We start from the raw sequence: 27,756 nt of genomic DNA on the forward strand, positions 1-27,756 counted from the left end.
AATTACGACAATACCGAATTTCAGCAACTGGTTTCGGTTTGATTTTCTTCAATATTTTGTTATGCCTTTTTTTATTGGGTTAGTAACTGCTATTATCAAACACATATTACTGCAATAGACCAAATCTTGCCATTGCTGTAAATAGCCACACATAATCTTTAGCTCAGCTCCTTGAACAACTCTGGACCATAATTTTCTAAAATGAAAAACGAACAAAAATACACCTCAAAAACTACTTTGTGTACAGACTTAATACCTGTTCAGTTGGGAAAGTTTAAAGGGCTCGCATCCACTAGATATAAAAAAAGTTAAATGCATTTTGCATTTCAGAAAGATAAAATCTTTTTTTGATTTTAAGGTTCATCTGACATAACCTTTTGGCTAAAATGGCCGTATTTACACCCCAAATTTTACTCTGAGTACAGACTAACCTATACACCTGCAACAGTTTTAAGGGATGGCAGGAACTAGATATATAAATTTTAAATGCATTTTATGTTTCAGAAAATTATAAACTTTTCTAGATTTTGCTATCCATTTTTTTTCGTTCCTGCAGAAGGTGCAAAAATTAACTAAGTAGTGAAAACGATTGAGAAGCTCCCCTCATATAATCAATGTTGTGAGTAGTATTGATTTAAATGGACAATAGATGGACAATAGACACCTGTAAACAATAGGTTATTTAACAGGTTTAAACTGTGTAACTGAGTGGACCGTATCAAATGAAACTCAGGTGTTTGTTTATTTTGCTATCTTCTGCAGACTGGAAAAAAATGAACATCAAAATCCAGGTAAGTTTTTAATTTTCTGAAACGTAGACTTCATAAAACTTTTATATATCTAGTTCCTGCCATGCCTTAAAACTTTCCTGGATGTACCAGTTTGTCTGTACTCATAGTAATTTTTGAGGTGTAAACACGGCCATATTTTTGTCGAGCCTGCAACTTTAGTTGCAGAAAGCTCGACATAGGGATAGTGATCCGGCGGCGGCGGCGGCGGTGTTAGCTAACTTCTTAAAAGCTTTATATTTTAGAAGGTGGAAGACCTGGATGCTTCATACTTTGTATATAGATGCCTCATGTTACGAAGTTTCCGTCAGTCACATGTCCAATGTCCTTGACCTCATTTTCATGGTTCAGTGACCACTTGAAAAAAAAGTTCAAATTTTTTGTAATGTTGAATTCTCTCTTATTATAAGTTATAGGATAACTATATTTGATATGTGCGTACCTTGCAAGGTCCTCATGTCTGTCAGACTGTTTTCACTTGACCTCGACCTCATTTCATGGATCAGTGAACAAGGTTAAGTTTTGGTTGTCAAGTCCATATCTCAGATACTATAAGCAATAAGGCTAGTATATTCGGTGTATGGAAGGACTGTAAGGTGTACATGTCCAACTGGCAGGTGTCATCTGACCTTGACCTCATTTTCATGGTTCAGTGGTTATAGTTAAATTTTTGTGTTTTGGTCTGTTTTTTTCATACTAATATGCAATAGGTCTACTATATTTGTTGTATGGATTGATTGTAAGGTGTACATGTCTAGCAGGCAGATGTCATGTGACCTTGACCTCATTTTCATGGTTCAGTGGTCAAAGTTAAGTTTTTTAGTTTTGGTCTTTCTATCTAATACTATATGCCATAGGTCAACTATATTTGGTGTATGGAAATATTTTATGATCTTTATGTCAGTAGCACAGGTTTCTTTTGACCCTGACCTCATTTTCACGGTTCATTGCACAGTGTTAAGTTTTTGTGTTTTGGTCTATTTTTCTTAAACTATAAGTAATAGGTCAACTATATATATTGTATAGAAGCATTGTTAGCTGTACATGTCTGCCTGGCATGGTTCATCTGACCTTGACCTCATTTTCATGGTTCATTGGTCTTTGTTTGGTTATCTTGGTTAATGTTAAGTTCATGAGACAGTTGTAATAAAGCTTTATACTTAGGACTATCTACATAATATCAATGATTAGTATAGAAGGCGAGACATTTCAGCGTGTGCACTCTTGTTCAATTCCTTATGATGAACCTTAATGGCCTGTAATAGTGGTCACTTTGTTTACTTGTATATATTGAATATTCTATTTTTGTGGAGAAATAGGTTAATACTAGTATTACTTATAGTTCCGTAACTCTTTCTCTGGAAACCGGCCATGAAATTATTCTTGTTAGGACTTCCTGCTTCTAATCTTGCACGTGCCTGTCATCCGGCCCGGCCAGGCTGGTTGTCCCTAGGAACTATAAGTATGACGTGACTCACCAGGTTCGGTGCAGTCCACACTTAGGATTTGAAATGAGCAGACGCTCATAATGTTTGGCTTTAAATATGGAACCTTTATTTAAACAACAAGTAGACTAGCCACCACCGTATATTTTATTCAGTCTTCTTATATGTAATCGTATGTTCAACCATAATGTATGTCTTCAAATAAACATCTTGTTAATATTTACGTGTTTTACGTAGTTTGTCCAATATCCCGGAACTTGGGGTAGACAACGGGATACGAAGCCAGTGGAAACTCCACTCCTGTTACAGGGCATTTTTTTTTCATTCAAGGTGTAAAAATAAACTGCTTTGTTCATTGTTGAAGGCTGTACAGTGACCTACAAATGTATAGTTGTTAAGTTCTGTGTCATTTTGGTCTCTTGTGGAGAGTTGTCTCATTGGCAATTATACCACAACTGTCATGTAAGTTGGGATACAACTTTGAGGTGCTCCCTCTCAGGTATTAAACAACTGTTTTGTATTGTATTCAACTTTGAATTTGAACTGTTACTATAATTGTATACTCAGATATGAATTTACATGTATAATGATAAGCCAACTGTAAAAGTCTTAGAACATTTTAATTATTTTTTAATAGTTTTTGAGAACTTAAACTTGTCAATGATAAAGCTATGAAAAGTAAAGAGAGAATATATTCGCACAAAAATTTCAATGCCAGGCTAATATCTCGAAAACAAGCATGGTGACCTATATATTTTTTTTGCTCTTTGGATTCCTTTATTAATCCCCTATCAATATTAACTAGTTATTTGAATAGTTAACATTACTTTGAAACTGAGAAGCGAACTCCTTAACTAATGCTCTTCTGACTTATAGCATGTATAGTATCAATTTTAAATTCTAGATTTTTCTAATTTCACCAAAGTACATCTTTAAAGACTCACCTTTGTGCCTGAAACAGTCCAATTCATCATATGATTTATTGTCATAAGTATGTGAAATTATTAATACTGAGAAATAAAAATAAAAAGTTGTCTATGGGTAAGAATTATTTGAATAATTGCATGTCTACAGTTAAATTAAAAATATTTTCAACTAATAAGATCAAATTTGAATCTTTTCCTGAATGATCACCATGTCTTTCAGAGTCATGCCTGCATCATTTTCCTCAAACAACTTAAATTACTTGTTAGCTGAAACTCTTGATATATTGAAAATAATATTTATGCTCATTTACCTTATCATCATTAACAAAATGGTGTTTGCACAGAACTTAATTAAAGTTCAGGAGCCCCCCAGAATGCAGGATTTTGCACCATTTAAAAACAAAATCTGGGGCTTAGAACGGCCCCCAGACCCCTTGCCATGAGGCTATGCAGTCCACAAACGTTGCCTGCTACTTTTATTATTTATCCTGCTACTTCAAAACCTAGTGATATCCCTGGTATTGATTGTCCTTGATTGACACAGACAATAGATATCTTTTTTTAAAACGTTACTAATTATATATTTTATTGCACACTATAGCTGTTAACAATTTGACAATAGATATCTACACATCTAATTATAGGTCAGTTAAAGGGTGTAACTGAGTGGACAGTATCAAAGGCAATTCAGGTGTTTGTTTATTTTTACACCTTTTGCAGAAACAGTATAATTTTTCTGAAACACAACATGCATTTAACTTGTATATCTAGTGGATTCCAGGCCTTAAAACTTTCCAAACTGCACAGGTCAGTCTGTACATGCACAGACTAGTTTTTGAGGTGTAAATACAGCCGTTTTTTGTCCGTTTGTTATGATGAACTTTAAAGGGATACCCAAGACTCAGTTGATTAAAGACAGACCAATATAAATATGTCTCGCATATAGAACTTACAATTCTTAGTTTTTTTTAATGATAATAGTTATCAAAGTTACGAGGATTATAATTAAGTACGCCAGACGCGCGTTTCGTCTACATAAGACTCATCAGTGACGCTCAAATCAAAATATTTATAAAGCCAAACAAGAACAAAGTTGAAGAGCATTGAGAATTCAAAATTCCAAAAAGTAAAGCAGGAATACAAAAAATCTAGGGAAGGAACTAAAGTTTTGCAGTCGTATGAACACTGGAAAATAAATTCTGACACATGTATTGGTTGGTGTTTTTTTCTGCCATGATCTGATCATAAATGATCTCTAATTCATGGTAGCAGGAACATATGTATTAGATGTACGTTTCTCAGATGGTAGTTGTATCCAATGTAGCCCAAAACCGACATATTATCATAAACACTGCTGCTGGAGATCATTATTTATACTCCCTTTGAAATGGGTCATCATCATTTAGAATAATGCTTTCACTTAACATTTGTTGTCTTAACAATCAAACACATAAAAAATTCCTTTTAATAAAATAAGTGCCAGGTTATTAGTGTTACATTCATGATGAATTTGTACAGTGTTTTCCTAGTGCTTTGGGAAAGGGGCCATGCAATTGGAAATAAATGTTCACAAATGTTGGCTTTGGGGAAAATACATGAGTCCCTTTTTTACCGAGGGTACACATCATCAGCAACTTGCTAGGGGGTTTGTGGACATGCCCCAAAGAATTAAAAAAAAAAAATCAGGTTTAAAATTCTGCATTCTGAGAGGAATAACTGTTTATTATAACTGCATGAATTGCAAACAAGATTTAAGAGATTTGCAAACAAAATATCATGATATGACACCAGTAAAATCTTGCAATGATGTCTATATATGATTGTGAGTTTTAGAGTTGTTATTTGGAAAAAAAGGATATTTTTCTTTTGGATTTGGGCCCAAATTCTGACCCAAATGAGGGTAGGAAAATCCCTGTTGTACCTGCATTGAGACATTTCATACCTATGCAATTTCACTCTGTGATGAGTCATTATGTTCATACTACCTTTTGAAGAAAACGTCTAATGTAAGAACTTAGAGTAAGCAAGTAGGTAGCAATGAAGAACTTTGGTGGTGTGTAAGAAAACACAAAGTAATTTCATCATAGAAAATACAAACAAGCATCTTAATTTAACATAAATTCATTATTACTTCAGTGAAAAAACATAAATTTTAGATACACTTCCTGATTGAAAATAGCTCTTGGAATCAATTTCAATAGAATAACTACTTGATATTATAGTGGTCCAGCTAGGATTTGAAAATAGAGGGTCACATATTTAAAAATGGCACTTCAGTGCTCTGACACAGCAATCATTTATTCCATAAAATTCCAAAGCAAAATGATCACATATTTCTACATTGCACCTGAGAGAACACCAGAAGAAAGTTATTCTCAAGGAGCACTCATAAATGTTTAGGCTATCTAAAAGTTTATTAAAAGAAGCACTAGTGCTGAATTATAAAACAAAAATAAGTCTTGTCTTTCATTTCAACATTGTTCAAATATTTTGTAAAATTTTGCTTGACCTTAGTTCAATTTCACTGTCAATATTTTGGTGAAAATTTTGGTTTTATATATTTAACTGTCATGACAGTACAGAATATTAGTGACTGATACCAGTAATGATATCAATGAATAGTTTTTTTTTTTTTAGATATAGTTGTTATATTATAATGTTTTGAAAATGTCTGGAAGTGGAGGGCTTACTGCTGAACAGAAAAGGAAGATAGAAGAAAATAGACAGAAAGCTTTGGCTAAACGAGCCCAGAAAACATCGCCAAACAAATCTCAGTATGGGGTCAATAATAACAGGACATCTGGAAATATACAAAAAACAGTAAATTTTCCACCATCAACAAACAAAACATCTGTTACAAGTACCTCTAAACCAGTGTCTGCAACAGAAGTACAACATTCTGGTAATTTGTTTAAAGGAAATAATGTACCAAGGCAGACCTCTTACTCGTCATCCTACAATAAGAATAGCCTTAGCAATCAAATTAATAAACATAGTGCGCATACTCTCTTTAATCAAAATGTAGTTAGTTCATCGAGTCAAAACAGTTCTACAGGAACATATAGACCATATACTGGTACTAGTGGTGGGACTTCAAATAATGCTAGTTCAAGTAACAGTTCAAATAAACCATTCTGTGGCACTTCTGAAGGGAATAATGCTTCAGGTTCTGGTCTGTATAAACCACCTTCTTCAACAACCTCACACATTACCGACTCAAAACCAACACAGAACTTTACAGGAACTCTTCCATCACAAGAAAAAACTGTAGATAAACAGAGGAATATATTTGGTGCTGGTGTTAAGCCAATCAAAGGACAATGTATATTGATATCTAGAGAGAGATTTGAAGTCAAAGTTGGTTATAGTCAGCCATTGATTGAGCTGTTTAAAAAAATGAAGACCAAAATGTATGGTAAGGATACATTTATAATTGTTAAATAATTGGAAACCATTTAAAAAAGTATTTTTGAGCGTCAAAACTAAATATCAAAATAAGAATTGTCACCATAATAATGTTTATTATGTTCTAAGATGAATTTAAAAGTGATCAGTGAATTACATATTATGAACTACTAGTATAAATGACATTTAGATGAGCATTTATTGTCTTATAAAGTCTGGTTTATTTAACTCCAACTTAAACTCACATGATAACAATCTGCTTTTGAAAATATTCATCAATTTTCATCTGTTTTACACTTGATGTTCCCCTTCATACACATAAATTAAGATGAAAGTATGTAAAGAAAATTAAATACAAGCAGTGTTTGATTTAAATTATGCTATTTGAATTCCCAATAAATTGCTGAAAAAGGATCCCAAGTTGGCAATACAAAACCATAAGTTGAAGAAAGACAGTATGAAATATAGAAAATTAATAGAAATAAACAATGAACAAAATATTACACATAAACTACAGTTGCTCTTGGAAGAGTGTTTTGTTTCTGCTACACCAGTGGCTACTGTCATGTTGTTGCACATGACAGCACATGACAAGTCTAAATTTAAACCTGATGGTTAGTCACATTGGTTTTATTAAAAGGAAAGTAGGATGGGATGGGGGCTACTGCAAATGAAATTAATTTACATATATTTAGAAACAGTCAACAGAATCATAATGATCATGATGAAGTTGTTAAACTTTCCAAGAGATGACATTACCTTAATGATACTCCATCTGCCTGCTGGTGCATCATAAAAATAGAAAGTTTGCAAACAGGAAACATGAAATGACGTCTTTTGTTGTAAAGTTCAGTTTATAAACAAACTCAATATAAAAAAGAAGTTGTGGTATGACTGTCAATGAGACAACTCTTCACAAGAGACCAAATGACACAGAAATTAACAACTATAGGTCACTGTACAGCCTCCAACAATGAGCATAGCCCTATATACCATATAGTCAGTTGTAAAAGGCCAAGAAATGACAATTTCTAAATATGTACTTTAAAATATGAAGCAAACCAAAACTGTATCTGTGGTATCCTCTTTTTAATTTTAGTGGAATATATTTGATAAACCATAATTGTGATACATTATGTAGAAATAACCTAACATTGGATTATTTGTTGAATGTTTTCTTTTGTCATTTTTTGTTGAAAGTTCGAACTATTCTGACATTCTTATGATGTCTGAAATCATAGAAAGCTGTGTAATTTCAAAATTATCTTGATACAAAAATGTGTATCTTTGCTTATAATATTCACTGTATTTTTTAGATGCTGTTACCAAAAAATGGACGTTTAAACTTGAAGAGTATGAAGCATTCAGTAAGTTACAAGATTACATATATTGAAGGCCATTCTTTTGCAGCAACTTTCAAATTGAAAAATATCATTTAAAATACGAAATAAGCAACAGGAGTTACATTGAAAAAATTCTCTACAAACAACAAAATTATTAACATTTACATGTACCTGTAAATAATATTCCATTGCAAATGTCAGAGTTTTTTTCAAGCTTATTGTTGTTTTTCTGCAATTGTTTAATATTTCACAGCAGTATAATGCTGTTAAATTATTCATGCCTTATTCTATTGATTTGTAATTACATTGTATCATAGATCAAATTTATTCATTCAGTGTATGTTCACTTGTGTAAATGTGTCTTTTGCTTGGGTTAAGCCATTTCAATTGATATTTTATAGTGTGTCTTTTTTATGTTGTGATGTTACACTATTGTTTCAGATACGGGTGAAGGTTTGGTACCATTAAAATGCTTAAACTGGCAATTGTTTGCACCTGTCCTAAGTCAAAAATCTGATGTTTAGTAGTTGTCATTTGTTGATGTGGTTCATAAGTGATCTCGTTTCTCTTTAATTTAGTACTTTTGTTTATATTTTTCAGTGAAGGAAGTGACAGTGTTCAGACCACATGTGACAATAGAGCCTTTACCAAAGGCCATTTTACAGGTGTTCAATTCCCAGTTAAAAGGCAATTACACCAGTAAAGACATCCCTAATGCTGACCTGTCTGAAGTAGACGTATCACTGGTCAACTCATTATTGTCCTTTCAGAGGGAAGGAGTCAAGTATGATTCTGTTTTATTAACCTGTATACTTTAGCTCAGAATTTTCTTAAAAACATAAAATGCTCTATACCATTTATACAGAAAATTGAAATATGAAATTTATAGATTCCTCAAACAAATGAATAATAGTAGATGCACAACTTCAACAGTTTGTAGCCTTATGTCCCACTGATGAGGAAGAAAACAAGTAAGTAAGTAACTTCAACATATGTGCAATATTCCCTTGAACATGTTGAAGTTTCATGGATCTGGGTTCAAACTGTAGGAGGAGTTGATGACACAAATTAGGTACCTACTTTCCTAGCTCACCTACCTGTCATCAGCATATTATAAGCTGGTTTTGGACCCTACCAAAAAAGAAGAAATTTATCGGTTGCTAAACATTTGCTGAAGACATGAAAGAAATAACTTCACGTTCAAATCTTAATTCATTACATAAAGCAAGATTTATGATTAATTCTTATTCCAATATTATACTGAAAAATAAAAAGTAAACATATTTTTGAAACCTTAGACTTGCACGAAGAACCTTAAAATACAGTAATATTTTGATTCTGTCTTGTGCTTTTAGTTTTAGTGTATCAAAGAATGGAAGGGTGTTGATAGCAGATGACATGGGACTAGGGAAGACAATACAGGCTATTTGTTTGGCATGTTACTACAGGGAGGAGTGGCCATTACTAATTATAGTACCATCTTCTGTTAGATTTGACTGGGCACAGGTTAGTTTATCTTGTAAAACAATTCAAAAAGAAAGGAGAGAGGATGAATGTACATGAGACAAAAGTACAATTTAATATTCAGAAATAACCAATAAATCAAAGGCTTTTATTGTAGCTTGAATTTTTTAGTGATGTCTTTAACTGCTCATGCCTTATTGTAAGATCAAACTGTTAGCTTCTATCAACTGATTGATATTCACAGGAATATTTGTAGGTTTCAATTATCAAGAACTGTTTTAGTTGATCTGTGTAAAACAAATTGTATATCATGTAATGGTTAATGGAAGTATACAGGATGGTAAACTTATTCTTTATTTTTTAGCAAATTAGAAGATGGGTACCAAGTATAGACCCACAGGAAATTTCTGTAGCAACAACAGGAAAGGACACATCATCTAATCGAGTAAACATTGTGACCTATGACCTTGTGGCCAGAAAAGCTAAATATTTACAAGATAAACATTTCAAAATTGTTATTGTGGTAAGCTTTGCTTAATATTATGGAACTGTTAATTCATTTCTTTTTCAGATGATTTTGTTATTGCGAAAGATTGTGACAGTGAAGATTTCTTAAAAATAAGAATGAATCATGACGGAAGAATTGGGTCATATTATTTGAGATGTGTAAATGCTTAAACAACTGCATACCAAATATAATTGATCAACTTTTAGTGGATCATATGGAAACTGACCTACAAAATGTAGTCACACAATTTAACAAGTCAACTATCCAAAGTTTCATAGCCAATAGACCATGTTTAAGGTGACATGGCCAAATAATCGCAATGGAAATGAAATGTGCCAATCCAAATACAAATGCATATATACCAAATATTATTGACTTATCACTAGTGGTTCCTGTTAAACTGACATAATCACAAACTATACATTGTTGAAGTTAACACCATTGAAAATAGCATGCCTTTGTCTAAATTCAAGTAAATGAAAAATAAAATGACCTAACTGATTGTGAATTATTATTGGTATAACTGAAACCTAATTTATATATTTTCAGGATGAATGTCATTTACTGAAAAATTACAAAACAGCAAGATGTAAAGCAGCATTACCTATTTTACAGGTACATTTATTTAATTGGAAGAACAATTTTTATTGGACAAGAGGATTATAATGATTTTACATCAGTTTGAACTTCACTTTTGTCTTAAAAAAACCTCATATTTTTGTTTGCCCCTGCTGTAAGTGAGGGGGCATTAAGTTTTACCCTCGTCCGTCTGTAAGTATGCATGTTTGTACATTGTTAAGTTGGTTTCCTTTCTCTAACTTTAGTTTATCAGCTTTAACACCTGAATGTTATGAAACTGAACAAAATGCTTATCACCATAAAATACAGATCAAGATTGACTTTAACCGCTCTAGAGTTATGCCCCTTTACAAATGGAAAAAAGCTTAAGCATGCCTCAACCAAATGATATGAAACTTATACACAATACTAATTAACACAAAATCAGATTCAGTACAAATTTGGATAGGGACACTTTTACCATTCTTCGGTTATGTCCCTCTGTATAACTTTATATGATATACGAGCAGGGGCATCATCTGTGTCCAATGGACACATTCACCATTTGTATTTTGCTAGTTATCAACCTGACGAGTTAAGACCTTTTCAAATTATTTTTTTACACTGCTTATTACCACAAAACACAGATCAAGTTTGAATTTTGGTGGTGTCACTTTTACTGTTCAAGAGTTATGCCCCTTTAAAAATAGAAAAATTGCTGATCTTTTCGTTTCCATTCACTAACTTAATAGATATAGAAAGATGTGGTATAAGTGCCAATGAGACAACTTTCCATCCAAGTCACAATTTATAAAAGTAAGCCATTATATGTCAAGGTATGGTCTTCAACACAGAGGGTTGGCTCACACTGAACAGCAAGTTATAATGGTCCCAAAAAAAATACTTGTGTCAAACCATTAAAACAGGAAAACCAACGTTCTAATCTATATAAAAAAAGAAAAACGAGAAAAACTTATTAACCACATCAACACAACAAACGACAACTACTGAACATCAGATTCCTGACTTTGGACAGGCGCAAACAATTGGAGCAGTTTTAAACATTTTAATGGTACCCAACCTTCACCCTCATCTAAGTTTGCCATAACTAAATGCTATTAAACTTATACACAATGCTTATTACCACAAAACATAGCTCAAGTTTTAATTTCTGTGGTGTCTATTTATCAGTTTCAGAGTTATGCCCCTTTACAAATGGAATAATTGCTGAAGTTTTCAATTCTTCTCTAACTTAAGTTATGAAACTTACACACAATGCTTATTACCACAAAATACAAATCAAGGTTGAATTTTAGGGATGACACTTCAACTGTTCTAGAGTTATGCCCCTTTACAAATGTAGAAATTGCAAAATTTTTATTTTCCATTCTTTTAACTTAAGTTTGCCACAACCAAATGCACAATGCTTACTACCACAAAACTCAGATCAAGTACAAATTTGGGTAACATCAATTTTACTGTTCTTCAGTTTGGTCCCTTTATAACTATATATGATTTGCATTGGAGGACAACATCTGTGTCCCATGAACATATTCCCCATATATTATAGTTTGTTCTTATGTTGTTTCTTTTACACCTCTGTCCAAACTAGTTTATCCATGGTAGCCTTTAAATATTTGAAAAAACTAAATAGTGAATCTGTAACCTATTTCCTATTCATAACTATTTTACTATAAGATCTTCAGCCTTTTTTTTTAAAGTTGATAACTGCTCACACATACAAAAAATAATTTTCACCCCAAATTATTTTAAGATCAGATGATTCATGAAATAATAGGAAATGTTAAAGGTTTTATGCATTTATGAAATTTGCAGTACAATTTGGGCTTGTTGTCTTTTTATCATGAGATTGCTTGCATTTTATATTGAAGGGTTAAGCTGCATGAAAGTTTTTTCTTACACAAACGTTATATATATATATAACAGTCAAGTTATAGCAAATGGACAAAAAGTGACAAATTATCAAGTAATCAGTTAGTAATAATCATTTCAATTTCAGAATGCTCACCGAGTGATATTACTTAGTGGTACTCCAGCACTTTCCCGACCATCAGAGTTATATACACAGATATCAGCTATTTCGCCATTCATGTTTAAGTTCCAAGATTTTGGTATTCGATACTGTGATGGTAAACATGTAGGTAGAAACTATTTATTGAAAATCTGAATCTTTAGAATTTGAATTTTAAAATTTTAAGTTTTGCATTTAGATATTGATATTTATTGCCCTTCCCTATGCCTATATCATCCTGCTCTGTCGATCCATAATTCTCGTATCAAGGCTTCAAAACCAGACAAGGCATTATCAGCAACGTCACAAGGTGAGAGGAGAAGTTATCAGCAAAGTCACAATGCAAGAGGAGACGTTATCAAGCTTGCTTTCGTCAAGCGTAAAACTGTCTTAGGCAGTGGGAAAAGACCGATTTTAAACAATAAACAGATAATCGGGTTGTCTTCGTATAGATATCCTAAAATATCAGCCGCGAGCCACAATGTGAACTTTTTTAGATATCAATGTGTAGAAAACCTGATAATCTATACATATTGTTTAAATAGAAGCCTGTCAATCTTTTAGATATTTGAAGATATAAATGTAAATACATTATCTCATGTACATCCACCCTGTATCCTATTTCATTAAATATTCCTTTTTATGACCCACCTTAAAAAAAAATAGCAGAGCGTTCATACTGTTAATATGACTCAAACTTTAACATGTTTAATAATAACCTTTTACAAACTCAAATAAACATGTTAATTTACTTGTTGACCAAAGACTTAAATTTCTATTGTTATACAAATTACAAAACTTTCTACAACAGTATACATGTATTTCATAAACGATTTCTGCAAAGTATATGCCTTATGAAAGTTGAAATAAAAATATTTAGAAATAAGATGAAAGAAAACTATTTGTTTATTCAATGTTAGAAATAATATTTATAGAAGTGTTTGTTGTTTTCAGCAACCATGGGGCTGGGATTTTTCTGGTTCCTCAAATATGGCAGAACTCCAGATACTATTGGAAGAAAAAATTATGATCAGGTATATTTTGGAAGATATTTACACAAGCTTCAGTGGGAAATTATAATCAGCATACTTTTTTATGTTTAGTCAAGAAAGGGAAAACTTGAAATGAAAATTGTTCTTCTGTTATCTTAACTACAAAATTATAATTTATTAAGTCTCCTTTTTTTTCCAAAGAATTATTACAAATCTGCCAGAAGGCAAGTCAGAACAGTTTGTAATGTTGCTGTTTGACACAAGGGTTGCTTTTTCATGAATTTACTTGATACAACAATGTTACAATTGTTGCACACTTTTTTCTCCCTTAAAGAGGTCATGCAGTACCATCCGTTCATGTTGGTTACCTTCTCTTTCTCTTTTTATTTAATTTATTTCAACATCAGTAAATTACTGTTGCCTTTGTATACACACTAATAAAACCATCTATAGAAAATATAAAATGGATAATATGAGGAGTTTGATGCATTGATATTTACTGAAAGGGGAACAGATTATATGTGGAAAAGCCTCCATTTTCACTTGATTCCTGATTTATCTCTACAAAAACATGTTTCACTCAAGAAAGCACCCACAACCAAAAAGTAGATGCGCTATTTGACCTTGAACTTGTCCAAAAGGCTACCATGACATGACAATTGGCAGACCATGGTTAGATCTGCTATTGCTTGCAATGGCAAATCTAGTATTTATTATTAATACTTTTAGGAGATTAAAGAAGGATGTTCTTAAAGAATTACCAGCTAAAGTACGACAAATGGTACTTTTAGATCCTGGTGCAATTAAAAGTACTAAAGATTTAAAGAAGGCTTCAAAAGTGATGGACCTAAAAAGTTTGAAGGTGAGGAAATATATGCTAATTGTAGATGGAAACTGTTTTCAGGAACACATTGTGGGTCATTGAAATGACACAAGGAGTTATTACTGTAGAAATAGCTGTATTATCTGTATACCTGACAGAAGTTGATCAGTTATTATGAAGTTGTTTTTTATGTTTGACTGGTTTTCAACTACTATGTAATCATCAATTTATTTCGTGGATCAAACAAGTCAACCCTGAATGAAAATAAATTATAGGCTTAAATGCAGTCTTTGCAAAAACACAAAAAAGAATATCCACAAAACTGCAAATTGTTCTCAATCCACTAAAACTAGTACAAACAAAAAAAATAATCCACAGTAATTAATTTCTAGCAAAAAAATATTTGTCAAAACAGTACATGTATCAAAACTAAGTAAAAGTTCTTCTTAGCAAAAGATTGACAGAACTACATTGTCTGCATATATATATGTGTGTGCAAGTGTGATGGGTAAATTAAGAAATAATTCATGGAAGCCATAGATTTGTTGGAAATTTACACATGGCCTGGGCCGTGATATTCGAATTTTATCCTGAGCGTTAGCGAGGGATAAAATTAACGAATATCACGGCCCAGGCCATGTGTAAATTTCCAACAAATCTATGGCTTCCATGAATTATTTCGATTCTAATAGGACAAATACGATCATTAAAAAACTGAAGCGACAATGGGTATACCGTGTGTGTGGCTGTTCTATTTTACCCACTGTTCGATAAATGTAAAACAAATTTAATAAACCTGCATGAATGATTTCTTAACTAACCGTTAGAAAAAAAAATGTGATTCCTTTTGTTACTTCTCAGTAAACCCAACATTTGCAATTTTAAATTTACATTTTTTATCGTAAGCTACCGTCAAATTCACTGTTGACATGTTGTAACCAAGGAGCCGCCATGTTGACTTGCTGAAATCAGTAAATGTGCGAATAATGCAATAGAATAGAAAACAAGCAACACCTACCTCAATAATTTATTTTAATGCAATTGTATCCGAGTTTAGAAGGTAAACGCAATAGAAAAACCTTCAGCTTTGACGTTTTCATACGTATGACGTCATGTTTTGAAATGACGTCATGTTTTGAAATGACGTTAATGCGCCAAAATCATTACTGGAATTTCGCGGAATTTTAATTTATTTTGTTTTTGTCCATTTTTCCGTTCTCTAATGTGTAAATTCTTTTTGTTATGCGTCAGAATCAGAATAAATGTTCTGTAGGGTTTTATTCAATTGTAATTGTTAACACAGCGAAATCCACAACCGTTTCCACATAGGTTACGATACATGTGGATTTACGTGGGAGGCATATTTAAACAGCCATTTGTGTACATCTTGGAGTCTGCGCTAAGTATAGATATATCGAGAATTTTATCACGGTGTTGTTTACAAAGCGAAAGAAGCAAGTCATATTAGAATTTGCATTTAAATATAAAGATAAATTAGTTAAATAATCAATTGTATGTTCTCTCAAGTACTTATTTGATGAATCATGAAAAGGTACGAAGCTTTAAGTGTTTGACAGAAATTTACTGGTCCTTCACAGATTTTATGTATTTCGTTTGTTTGATAAGTAAGATAGTTAGTATAAAGATAAGGAGCATCAACATCTGAAGTATTTTGTTGTGTGGTGTTTTGCCAACTACTTATCTCCTTCCATGTTCACATTGGTTGGCCTGACTCCCGTTTGATACAGAAACTAAAGAGATCAAAACAGGATCCACTAAAATTTTGTGTAAGGCTAAAAAATTCTTAATTCCTGAATAAAACAAAACAAAACACACTATATGCATGCCAGTGTATATTATTCATACAGAAGATCAAAACTGACAATTTAATCAAACCGACATGATATGATATGGTGTCAAAGATGGCTGAAAGTCATCTACTTTACTTGGATTATGTCATATTTCAGGGTATGGAAAGAAGAGGTGCTCTGTTAGAATATTTCCACCATACAGGAACGGCCAAAATACAAGCTGTAAAGTAAGAATTGTAATAGATTTTATCTGTTAGAATATTTCCACCATACAGGAACGGCCAAAATACAAGCTGTAAAGTAAGAATTGTAATAGATTTTATCTGTTAGAATATTTCCACCATACAGGAACGGCCAAAATACAAGCTGTAAAGTAAGAATTGTAATAGATTTTATCTGTTAGAATATTTCCACCATACAGGAACGGCCAAAATACAAGCTGTTAAGTAAGAATTGTAAAAGATTTTATCTGTTGGAATATTTCCACCATACAGGAACGACCAAAATACAAGCTGTTTTAAAAGTAAGAATTGTAATAGATTTTCTCTGTTAGAATATTTCCACCATACAGTAACGGCCAAAATACAAGCTGTTTAGTAAGAATTGTAATAGATTTTATCTGTTGGAATATTTCCACCATACAGGAACAGCCAAAATACAAGCTGTTAAGTAAGAATTGTAAAAGATTTTATCTGTTGGAATATTTCCACCATACAGGAACGACCAAAATACAAGCTGTTAAGTAAGAATTGTAATAGATTTTCTCTGTTAGAATATTTCCACCATACAGGAACGGCCAAAATACAAGCTGTTAAGTAAGAATTGTAATAGATTTTCTCTGTTAGAATATTTCCACCATACAGGAACGGCAAACATTCTAGCTGTTAAGTAAGAATTGTAATAGATTTTATCTGTTAGAATATTTCCACCATACAGGAACAGCCAAAATACAAGCTGTAAAGTAAGAATTGTAAAAGATTTTCTCTGTTGGAATATTTCCACCATACAGGAACGACCAAAATACTAGCTGTTAAGTAAGAATTGTAATAGATTTTATCTGTTAGAATATTTCCACCATACAGGAACGGCCAAAATACAAGCTGTAAAGTAAGAATTGTAATAGATTTTATCTGTTAGAATATTTCCACCATACAGGAACGGCAAACATTCTAGCTGTTAAGTAAGAATTGTAATAGATTTTATCTGTTAGAATATTTCCACCATACAGGAACGGCCAAAATACAAGTTGTAAAGTAAGAATTGTAATAGATTTTCTCTGTTAGAATATTTCCACCATACAGGAACGGCCAAAATACAAGCTGTTAAGTAAGAATTGTAATAGATTTTATCTGTAAGAATATTTCCACCATACAGGAACGGCCAAAATACAAGCTGTTAAGTAAGAATTATAATAGATTTTATCTGTTAGAATATTTCCACCATACAGGAACGGCCAAAATACAAGCTGTTAAGTAAGAATTGTAATAGATTTTATCTGTTAGAATATTTCCACCATACAGGAACCGCCAAAATACAAGCTGCTAAGTAAGAATTGTAATAGAATTTTTCTGTTAGAATATTTTCACCATACAGGAAGTTTTCAGTAGAGAATATGACAATAACAGTTTGAACATATCTGTATGTGGCCTACCCTACCAAATAACTAATAATAAAATAACAATAAAACTGAAATTGTTGTCAAAACTATTTAATTGCTGACTTTCATTGTGATAAAATATGTAAATAAAAAAATATAGTTGCAGAAAAAGAATAGAGAATTAACTACAAAAGTGATTCATAATTTCTCAAATTTTTATGTCCTTCTTTATATGATATTTATTTTTGTGTCATTTAGATTAAAAAAAGACAAGATAAGTCTTTCCTTTACTTACAGTAGAAACACTAGTTGCTAGTTGATTTTCATTATAAGTGTTGGAAACAGAGTGTCAAAGATATAATATGTACTGTTAGTGGAACAACTTATTTGAAATTATATTTATTTGACAAGTTTGTAATTTATAGTATTGACATCAATATGATAAAATATTTCTCTATTTTTATTTCAGAGATTATTTGACAGATTTATTTGAAACAGACAGAAAATTTCTAATGTTTGCCCATCACCAAGAATTTTTAGATTCCGTTGAAGAATTAGCACAATCTAAAGTAGGTAAACTTATATAAGAAAAATAGGATAAGTCATACCCATTTTCAAATTTGTATTCACTCTCATAGAAATATCATGCTATAAATTTGCTCGCAAATGATCAATAATAAAAAGACATCTTAAAATTTGACAGACAAATACATGTTTTTTGCAAATAAGACCTTGCAGAGTTTTTAAATATGAACTAATTTCATAACAGTTTTTCTTTTGATTTAAAAACAAATTGGAATTCAAAATATGAAAATTATTAAGAATTAATTTATGCTGTTGAATTGTTTTATACAGCTTGGAAAATACTATATCCGAATAGATGGAAAGACATCACCAGAAAATAGAAATATTTTCTGTAAGAAGTTCCAGGAAAATCCAGATTATAAACTGGCTATTTTATCCATCACAGCTGCTAATGCAGGCATTAATCTATCAGCAGCTACTTTGGTTGTGTTTGGGGAACTTTTCTGGAATCCTGGGGTTTGTATTTATAGAAATTGTTATCAAATAGATATAAGAAGATGTGGTACGAGAGCCAATGAGACAACTCTCGATCTAAGTCACAATTTGTAAAAGAAAACCATTAAAGTCTTGTTTAAGATGGGTTTTTTTACGGTCAAGTCAACCGTTTTATTCTAAACATTAAGGAACATCTCAGATTCTTATGATTGTCTTGCTTTAAAACAAACAAAAGGATTGAACTTAAATAACTTTCCTATAATGTTCTCTTAATCTTCTCATGTTTGATATTTCCCTTGACTTATATGCGTGTTTTTAACAACACAGAAAATCAGAATTAAATAGTACTTATATTTAGTGTTTTTATGAATTTAGAAACACGTCAGAGGGAATTCCCCAGTTTTGATCAAATGTGAGAGTTCCGAGTCTGAATTCCGATAAATCTATTTCTGTCATATAAGAACTGAAGTGGAGTTTTTCTTATATGTCACCGTTATGAAACTGATATTTGATATTGTACTCTCATAAAGAAATGGAGAACCATCTAGGTCGTTTAATTAATATACATTCTTGCTCCAAATCACAAGTCTAGGGTTTGTTTATGTTATTATGCGCATGCGTATAGTTTTCTTGACTTCAAGGGGTATCAGATTGAATGGTTGCTCTGGATTCCCCTCTCCATCGATTAATTTGAAACTCATGGGATCCTTTCTATGTTTGTCTGCTATTGAGGGTTATTGTTGTTGCATAATTTTAAATCATACTAGAACACACCCGTGATATCGCGGGTCCGTGACTGAATTAAAGTATATAACTATGCGCAAGCCTTATCTTAGTGTTAGTACTGTCATCTGATAAAGTCATGCCGATTATAAGATACACAATTTTCTCTGCTTTCAAATCACTTTCTGTTTGAACCTGTCGAACTGGAACTTATCAATTATTGGTAATATTAAATATTCGGAAAACAAAAGGTCCTTGAATGGAGTATTTTTTAATCAACAGCATTGTCCTATATTAGTTTTAAATAAAGTTGAATTCTGTGATTCGCTGTTTTAAGTCATGCCCGCTAACAAATTGAAACTTAAAAAAATTATTTTTAGTCCAGATTTTTAGTATTCGTATTGTTATCTTAGAAAGTCTTACGGACTAAAATACTACAATAGGTAACAATTTGACAATTTAGTAGTGTCAACCCTGTGATTATGACCCGTTTATATAGCATATAAATCCTGAAAACACCGTTTGGTGGTGCGCCTGTCAGATGCGGAACGTACAGATAAGGTAATAGGTAACAGGTGATTATACTATTGGTATCGATATCGGACTCGACCCGGAACTTCCTAATTATTGGCGATATTAATTACGTGGAAAACAAAAGGGCCTGGAGTGGTGTAATTTTTAATCTACACCTTTGTACTATATTAGTTGTATATAAAGTTGAATTCTTTGATTTGTCGTTTTTACGTGATGACGGCTGACAAATTGGACCTCGTAATTTTAGTATTATAGTCCAAAAATAAAACACAATCAGTACATTGTTCATACACTTGTATCCTGGATTGGCTATTTTTAGATTGAGTAACTATTCAGATTATGTAAATTACATTTTACATATGCAGTTGAATTAGTTTTGAAAATACATGTAATACTATTCAGCTATACATGTCTTCTATGTGGTTAATCTGCAGTAGGAAATTCCATAACGCAGATATACTGTGTGCGTGTGTCAACCAGTACACGCCAAGTTAAAAATAACAAAAACATGTGTCAATGAAAACAATGGCAATCGTATCCCTCAGAGCAATCTGCTCTTTGATTATATTTGCATGAAAGGACTTTAAAACATAATGATCTTTTCAGAAATCAAAGCGAATGAACAGACTATGTGAGCTTGTGTTCTAATGTAAAATATATAATTCTGCTTAATTTTACTATCATTTTTTGAATGGAATAATTCTATCATCCCACATAGAAACACACATGAAAAATACTGGGTACCCTGGATTCATAATTATTTGTAGGAAAACAATGTTTTGTAGATTTCACAGTTAAATGTAAACCATGCAATTTAATGTTGAACAAAGTAATTCTTATACGACCGCAAATTTTGAAAAAATTTTCGTCGTATATTGCTATCACGTTGGCGTCGGCGTCGTTGTCGTCGTCGTCGTCGTCGTCCGGCGTCCGAATACTTTTAGTTTTCGCACTCTAACTTTAGTAAAAGTGAATGGAAATCTATGAAATTTTAACACACGGTTTATGACCACAAAAGGAAGGTTGGTATTGATTTTGGGAGTTTTGGTCCCAACATTTTAGGAATTAGGGGCCAAAAAGGGCCCAAATAAGCATTTTCTTGGTTTTCGCACTATAACTTTAGTTTAAGTTAATAGAAATCTATGAAATTTTGACACAAGGTTTATGACCACAAAAGAACGGTTGGGATTGATTTTGGGAGTTTTGGTCTCAACAGTTTAGGAATTAGGGGCCAAAAAAGGGCCCAAATAAGCATTATTCTTGGTTTTCGCACAATAACATTAGTTTAAGTAAATAGAAATCAATGAAATTTAAACACAATGTTAATGACTACAAAAGGAAGGTTGGTATTGATTTTGGGAGTTTAGGTCCCAACAGTTTAGGAATTAGGGGCCAAAAAGGGACCCAAATAAGCATTTTTCTTGGTTTTCGCACCATAACGTTAGTATAAGTAAATAGAAATCTATGAAATTTAAACACAAGGTTTATGACCATAAAAGGAAGGTTGGGTTTGATTTTGGGAGTTTTGGTCCCAACAGAATAAGGGGCCCAAAGGGTCCAAAATTAAACTTTGTTTGATTTCATCAAAATTGAATAATTGGGGTTCTTTGATATGCCGAATCTAACTGTCATGACTGTGTATGTAGATTCTTAACTTTTGGTCTGTTTTCAAATTGGTCTACATTAAGGTCCAAAGGGTCCAAAATTAAACTTAGTTTGATTTTGACAAAAAATCAATCAGTTAGGTTCTTTGATATGCTGAATCTAAAAATGTACTTAGATTCTTGATTATTGGCCCAGTTTTCAAGTTGGTCCAAATCGGGGTCCAAAATTAAACTTTGTTTGATTTCATCAAAAATTGAATAAATGGGGTTCTTTGATATACCAAATCTAACTGTGTATGTAGATTCTTCATTTTTGGTACTGTTTTCAAATTGGTCTACACTAAAGTCCAAAGGGTCCAAAATTAAACTTAGTCTGATTTTAACAAAAATTGAAATCTTGGGGTTCTTTGATATGCTGAATCCAAAAATGTACTTAGATTTTTTATTATGGGCCCAGTTTTCAAGTTGGTCCAAATCAGGATCTAAAATTATTATATTAAGTATTGTGCAATAGCAAGTCTTTTCAATTGCACAGTATTGCGCAATGGCAAGAAATATCTAATTGCACAATATTGTGAAATAGCAAATTTTTTTTTAATTAGAGTTATCTTTCTTTGTCCAGAATAGTAAGCAAGAAATATCTAATTGCAAAATATTGTGCAATAGCAAGATTTTTTTTTAATTGGAGTTATCTTTCTTTGTCCAGAATCAACTTAAATCTTTGTTATATACAATATACAATGTATATTCACTTTTTACTACCAACTGATAAATTAAAATAATCTTTACCATTCAGTGATAACAAGCAGTTTTTTTACATCTTATTTCCTTATCTTATCTAAAATGTTTTTAGATAATGTATGTTGGACATTTGCCAGACATGACTATGATGTCATTTTCTATTTTTATTTGCCCATTACTTTATGTAAATAACTTCATTGGAAATTTGCCAATATAAAATGTTGCTGATGAAGTTTTTTTTATTGTTTTATACAATAAACAATGTATATTCACTTTTACTACCAACCAATCTTTACCATTCAGTGATAACAAGCACTTTATTTTACATTTTAATATTTTATGATGTATTTAAAAGAGTAGTTATTGTTGCAAACTCCATTAGAAATTTGAATTGATATCAGTTTTGGAAAAAAGGAAACGGGGATGTGAAAAAAGGGGGGTGGGGTTAAATTTTTCTCATTTCAGATTTCATAAATAAAAAGAAAATTTCTTCAAACATTTTTTTGAGAGGATTAATATTCAACAGCATAGTGAATTGCTAAAAGGCAAAAACAAACTTTTAAGTTCATTAGACCACATTCATTCTGTGTCAGAAACCTATGCTGTGCCAACTATTTAATTTTAGATTTAAAAAGTTTGAAGAAGAAATCTTTAATTGTAAAATTTGTAAAATCTTGACATTTGTTTTGTGTAAAAAAAACCCATGTAATGTCAAAAATTTGATCACAATCCAAATTCAGAGCTGTATCACGCTAGAATGTTTTGTCCATACTTGCCCCAACTGTTCAGGGTTCGACCTCTGCGGTCGTATAAAGCTGCGCCCTGCGGAGCACCTGGTTTCTATTGGTCTGTTTTTCTATTGGTCTGTATGGAGACTTGTTATTTCTATTGGTCTGTATGGAGACTTGTTAAACTATTTCTATTGGTCTGTATGGAGACTTATTAAACTATGTTTTCTATTGGTCTGTATGGGGACTTGTTAAACTATCAAATCAAATATCCACAAACATACATTCCTCTATCCACAAAAATAAATGAATCCACAGTAATTGTTATTTTCTGCCCCATTTATGGGCATTATGTTTTCTGGTCTGAGTGTCTGTTCGTCCGTGCGTCCGTCCCGCTTCAGGTTAAAGTTTTTGGTCGAGGTAGTTTTTGATGAAGTTGAGGTCCAATCAACTGGAAACTTTTTACACATGTTCCCTATGATATGATCTTTCTAATTTTAATGCCAAATCAGATATTTTCTCCCATTTTCACAGTCCATTAAACATAGAAAATAATAGTGCGGATGGGGCATCCGTGTACTGGGGATACATTCTTGTTTCTTAATGAAAAATACATGAATTACCAGATTGACTTTATTTTAGATACTTGTACAAGCTGAAGACCGAGCCCATAGAATGGGACAACAGGACATGGTCAGTGTACATTACTTAGTGGCTCAAAACACTGCTGATGACCAAATATGGTATGTCAAGTAAAACGGAGATCATTCTATTAAGTGGAGTATAAGAGAAAGTCAATAGTTTGTGTTTTGTGGATATTTTTGTTATATTTAGATAAACTTAATGGCTATATAATGTGTCTTTAATAGTTATGGTTTTTTGCTGTACATCAATCATATTTGTTTTTTGTTTATTGTTTTGTACATACATAAGGTCATTAATTTTTCTCATTTGAATTGTTTTACATTTGACATTTTGGGGCTGTTTATAGCTATAAAAATATATTTCTACATAATTATAGATATATAAAAAAAAACAAGTTTTAACAAAGTTCAAAATGAATATGTTGAAGGAATATTACTTGGCACTATCCAAACAAATGATAAGTGACTGTATAAAAATAATGAAGAAATTAATGTGTTGCTCAATGGTAAAAATTCTTTAATAATAAGTGACATTTTACTATATCTTCTTATTTATAGGCCCTTGGTACAAAAGAAATTAGACGTTTTGAATAAGGCTGGCCTCAGTAAAGATGACTTTTCATCTGCAGATACAACAACATTAGTACTGAAGGTATCTACAATTCAAAGTATCCTTGTTTTTGGTTTCTTTGTTGAAGTTTGTAATTTTATTCTTCAATGTTTTTTATGTTGTGGGGAGAGGTGGCATATTGTTGACCCTTTGTCCTTCCTGTTTACTGCATAGGATAACTTACAAAGTTTTTATAATTTTTTATATTTCACATGTCATGAGTACATATATAGTTATCAAAGGTACCAGGATTATAATTTAGTACGCCAGCAAGCGTTTCGTCTACATAAGACTCATCAGTGACGCTCATATCAAAATAGTAATAAAGCCAAACAAGTACAAAGTTCTAGGGTTGAGGATATTATCAGATATATTATGATTTTTGTCAAACTTTTCTCAAATGACACGATGAAGTGTGTGATTTCTATTTGAATGTGTGCAGGCTACAGTAACAGTATAAGTATTGTCTGAATTGAGATTTCATTTAATAACTATTTTTCTACAGGATAGCAGGCAAACAGATTTGATGCAGTACTTTGAGGAATCCTTTATAGAAGAGGATGACAGTTTCATTGCTGAAAATGTTGACCAAATAGAAGGACATGATGACAATGGTGGGTTTTTATGTAGTCTTGATTCATAAGATACTGACAAAGTGAACAATTATAATCAAAAATAAACATCTACATGTCACAATATTGTCATCAAGGCACTCGCTATATTGCAAGCTCTAATTTGCTTCAAGTTTGGACAAGTTATTAATATGGTTTCATGAATAAACATCTGACATCAACATTAAGTTTTAATTGGACAAAAAATATGTACAGTTAGCCACAACTTACTTAAATAGAAAGTTATGATAAAATGACGCTAAAGGCATCAGTCATCTTTCATTGTCCATTTGTACTCTTGAACAAACTTGATTGGACATCCTATTTGAAAACAAAACAGAACTTTGAACTAAAGCTGCTATCTAGACATATAAAAGAAATGAAAAATGGATGAGAAACATTTTTTTTTTATAAATATTATGTATAATATGCTTTTTTTTTAAAGTTTTAATTTGTAATTTTCCATTTCCTTTTTATTCATTTCATTGCCTACCAGAATAAGAGTTTACGTTCCCTTTTCAGTAGTTATTTTTCTTTGCAAAATTTGTGTAGGTAATCACATTGATAAGGTTTTACCAATAATCGGGAATTTGCAGTAATAGATACATTGTTTTATTTCTAAACTCACTTTGAAGAACCGATTAAAAATGAATTTATGGTTTACTTTCTGTTGAACTTTTTTTTATTTATTTCAGTGGTTGATGATTCACATTCCAAAAAAGATGGATCATTACTTAACTATTTTTCCAGTAAGAAAAAGGGTTCTTCTAAAAATGTGCCAGCAAGTAGTTCATTAAAAAATACTAATACTCTACAAATGAGTGGACAATGTGTTAATATTGAAGGTCAGAGTTCAAAGGATGATTTTGAAGATGACCTTGAACTGTTAATGGAGGATGATGATTGGGATGAAGAGCCACAACAAAAGAAATTTAAAACTTAAACTAATATTTTGATTTTGTGCAATAATCAAAAGATCTAATGAAGGTGCTATCTGTTTTTGGTGATACATGAAAAAAACAAATACTTATAATAAAAATGTTCATTCAGTAAAAGGGACTTTTTTCAGTTATATGAGCCTCTGGCCTTTGTTAGTCTTGTATGATTTTTAATTTTAGTTTCTTTTACATATTTTAAAATTATGACGTCCATTATCACTGGACTAGTACACAGGTTTGTTTAGGGTTCAGGTGAAAAACGCCTCGGGGGGTGGAAGATTTTCTCGCTGTATTGAAGACCCATTGGTAGCCTTCATCTGTTTTTCAGTCATTGGTCAGGTTGTTGTCTTTTTGACACATTCCCCATTTCCATTTTTGGAAAGTTTGCTATAGCTTGCTATTGCTACTTTCCTTAGGCGTCGGCCTCAAACTTCCGGTTGACAGATTATCACAATATATTCTGCTCCGAGATAGTGTAGTACTAGTGTTTGAGGTCTGATTCTTGGAAGATTCTTTTAAAATTTTGAGTAACTACTGTTTTGACTGAAAATATAACAGCTTGAATAAAAAGAAATGAATATTCACCGACGATTCAGATGAATTTAACTTCATTTTAAAAATGAGTATTACAAACACTACTTTGCGGATCTGCCATGCGCTGTAGAGAAAATCACAAGAAATCTTGCGTTTTCATTCATTCATGAATATTTCATGAATGAACATTTCCCCGCTCTACTTTTACCTGTTTACTATATACGTAAACGTGGTAAAATCCCGAGTGTATCGAAAGAATCACCAATGACTGATTAAAATGCCAGAACAAGTTGACATTTTGACCAAGCCGTCGGATAATTAAAAAGTGATAATGGTTTGTTTAAACAAAACACAGGTGAAAGAATATAAAATACTGGATAATTATATTATATGTCTCACGTCTCACACCAAGCACGAGTAAAGGTAAAAATGACCGGCTTTAATAAAAAAAAAAAAAAAAAAATGCATTGTTTTTGTCTAAACATCGATCGGAAGATTTTGATGCCAAAAATCATTTGAAAACTTAATTCCGTATACTAATTGTTTCACATTCCAATGTGGATATAAGGAACTTTACTCGTTCAGCATACTCAAGTGGATCAAACTGACAGCAGAAAAACATTGACCCAACGTCAGTTCTTCTTCAGTCTTCTTCCAATAATTTACATCATACCACTTCTGGTGTGTTATTGTAAATTCGTATCATATAGCATCCGTATTAAAAGCAACCGAGTCAGCAACTACTTCTTCGAATATTATAGCTCAGGGTATCAAGACAAGTTCTATAGAAATGATTATAAGGTTCATGATGTGTACCCTTTGGCTAAAATGGCTGCATTTTCACCTCAAAATTTAGATAGATTACAGACAAATAGCAACCTGTGCATCTGGAAAAGTTTTAAGGCATACATGCCCTATATTAATAGATTTCAATTGCTTTGTCACCCAAACACAGAGGCAATGATTACCGTAATATATCAAATGAATGGCTTAAAACAAAAATTCTCAAATGTTCTTAACTCATAAGACAATGCTTAATTTCACAACAGCAACTAGATGTGTTACAGGTTATAAGCACCTCTATGAATCTAGTGTATATAAACTTTTTATTCCTGTGGTCATACTGCTGTTGTTATGCTCCCACCGTATTGAGTTTTATCCTTGTTCTGCTGTAAGTATGTATGTCCTTCCCTTACTTGTACGTACATGTACCTCCGTACATCCCAAAATTCGTTTCTGTTCTCTTACTTTAGTTTGCCTGAACCAAATTGTATGAAACTTATACGCAATGCTTATAACCACAATTCACAAGTCAAGTTTGAATTTAATTGCGTCACTTTTACCATTCTAGCATTTTTTGCTACTTTACAAAAAGGA

At 32.0% G+C, this 27,756-nt stretch overlaps 1 protein-coding gene across 1 annotated transcript; it reads left to right on the forward strand.

The window, feature by feature from the left end:
• LOC139513424 (SWI/SNF-related matrix-associated actin-dependent regulator of chromatin subfamily A-like protein 1) lies at positions 1–25,962 on the forward strand. Its single transcript, XM_071301892.1, has 17 exons — positions 1–78; positions 5,797–6,574; positions 7,881–7,931; positions 8,508–8,691; positions 9,263–9,413; positions 9,736–9,894; positions 10,429–10,494; positions 12,458–12,595; positions 13,424–13,503; positions 14,191–14,323; positions 16,252–16,322; positions 18,162–18,261; positions 18,548–18,733; positions 23,685–23,785; positions 24,245–24,338; positions 24,802–24,910; positions 25,603–25,962. The coding sequence occupies exons 2-17, from the start codon at positions 5,827–5,829 to the stop codon at positions 25,848–25,850; spliced, it is 2,619 nt and encodes an 872-aa protein (XP_071157993.1). The 5' UTR covers positions 1–78; positions 5,797–5,826; the 3' UTR covers positions 25,851–25,962.
• Positions 25,963–27,756: the final 1,794 nt, after the last annotated feature.

This window comes from Mytilus edulis, chromosome 2 (assembly GCF_963676685.1).
Source record: "Mytilus edulis chromosome 2, xbMytEdul2.2, whole genome shotgun sequence".
NCBI classification, from domain to species: domain Eukaryota; kingdom Metazoa; phylum Mollusca; class Bivalvia; order Mytilida; family Mytilidae; genus Mytilus; species Mytilus edulis.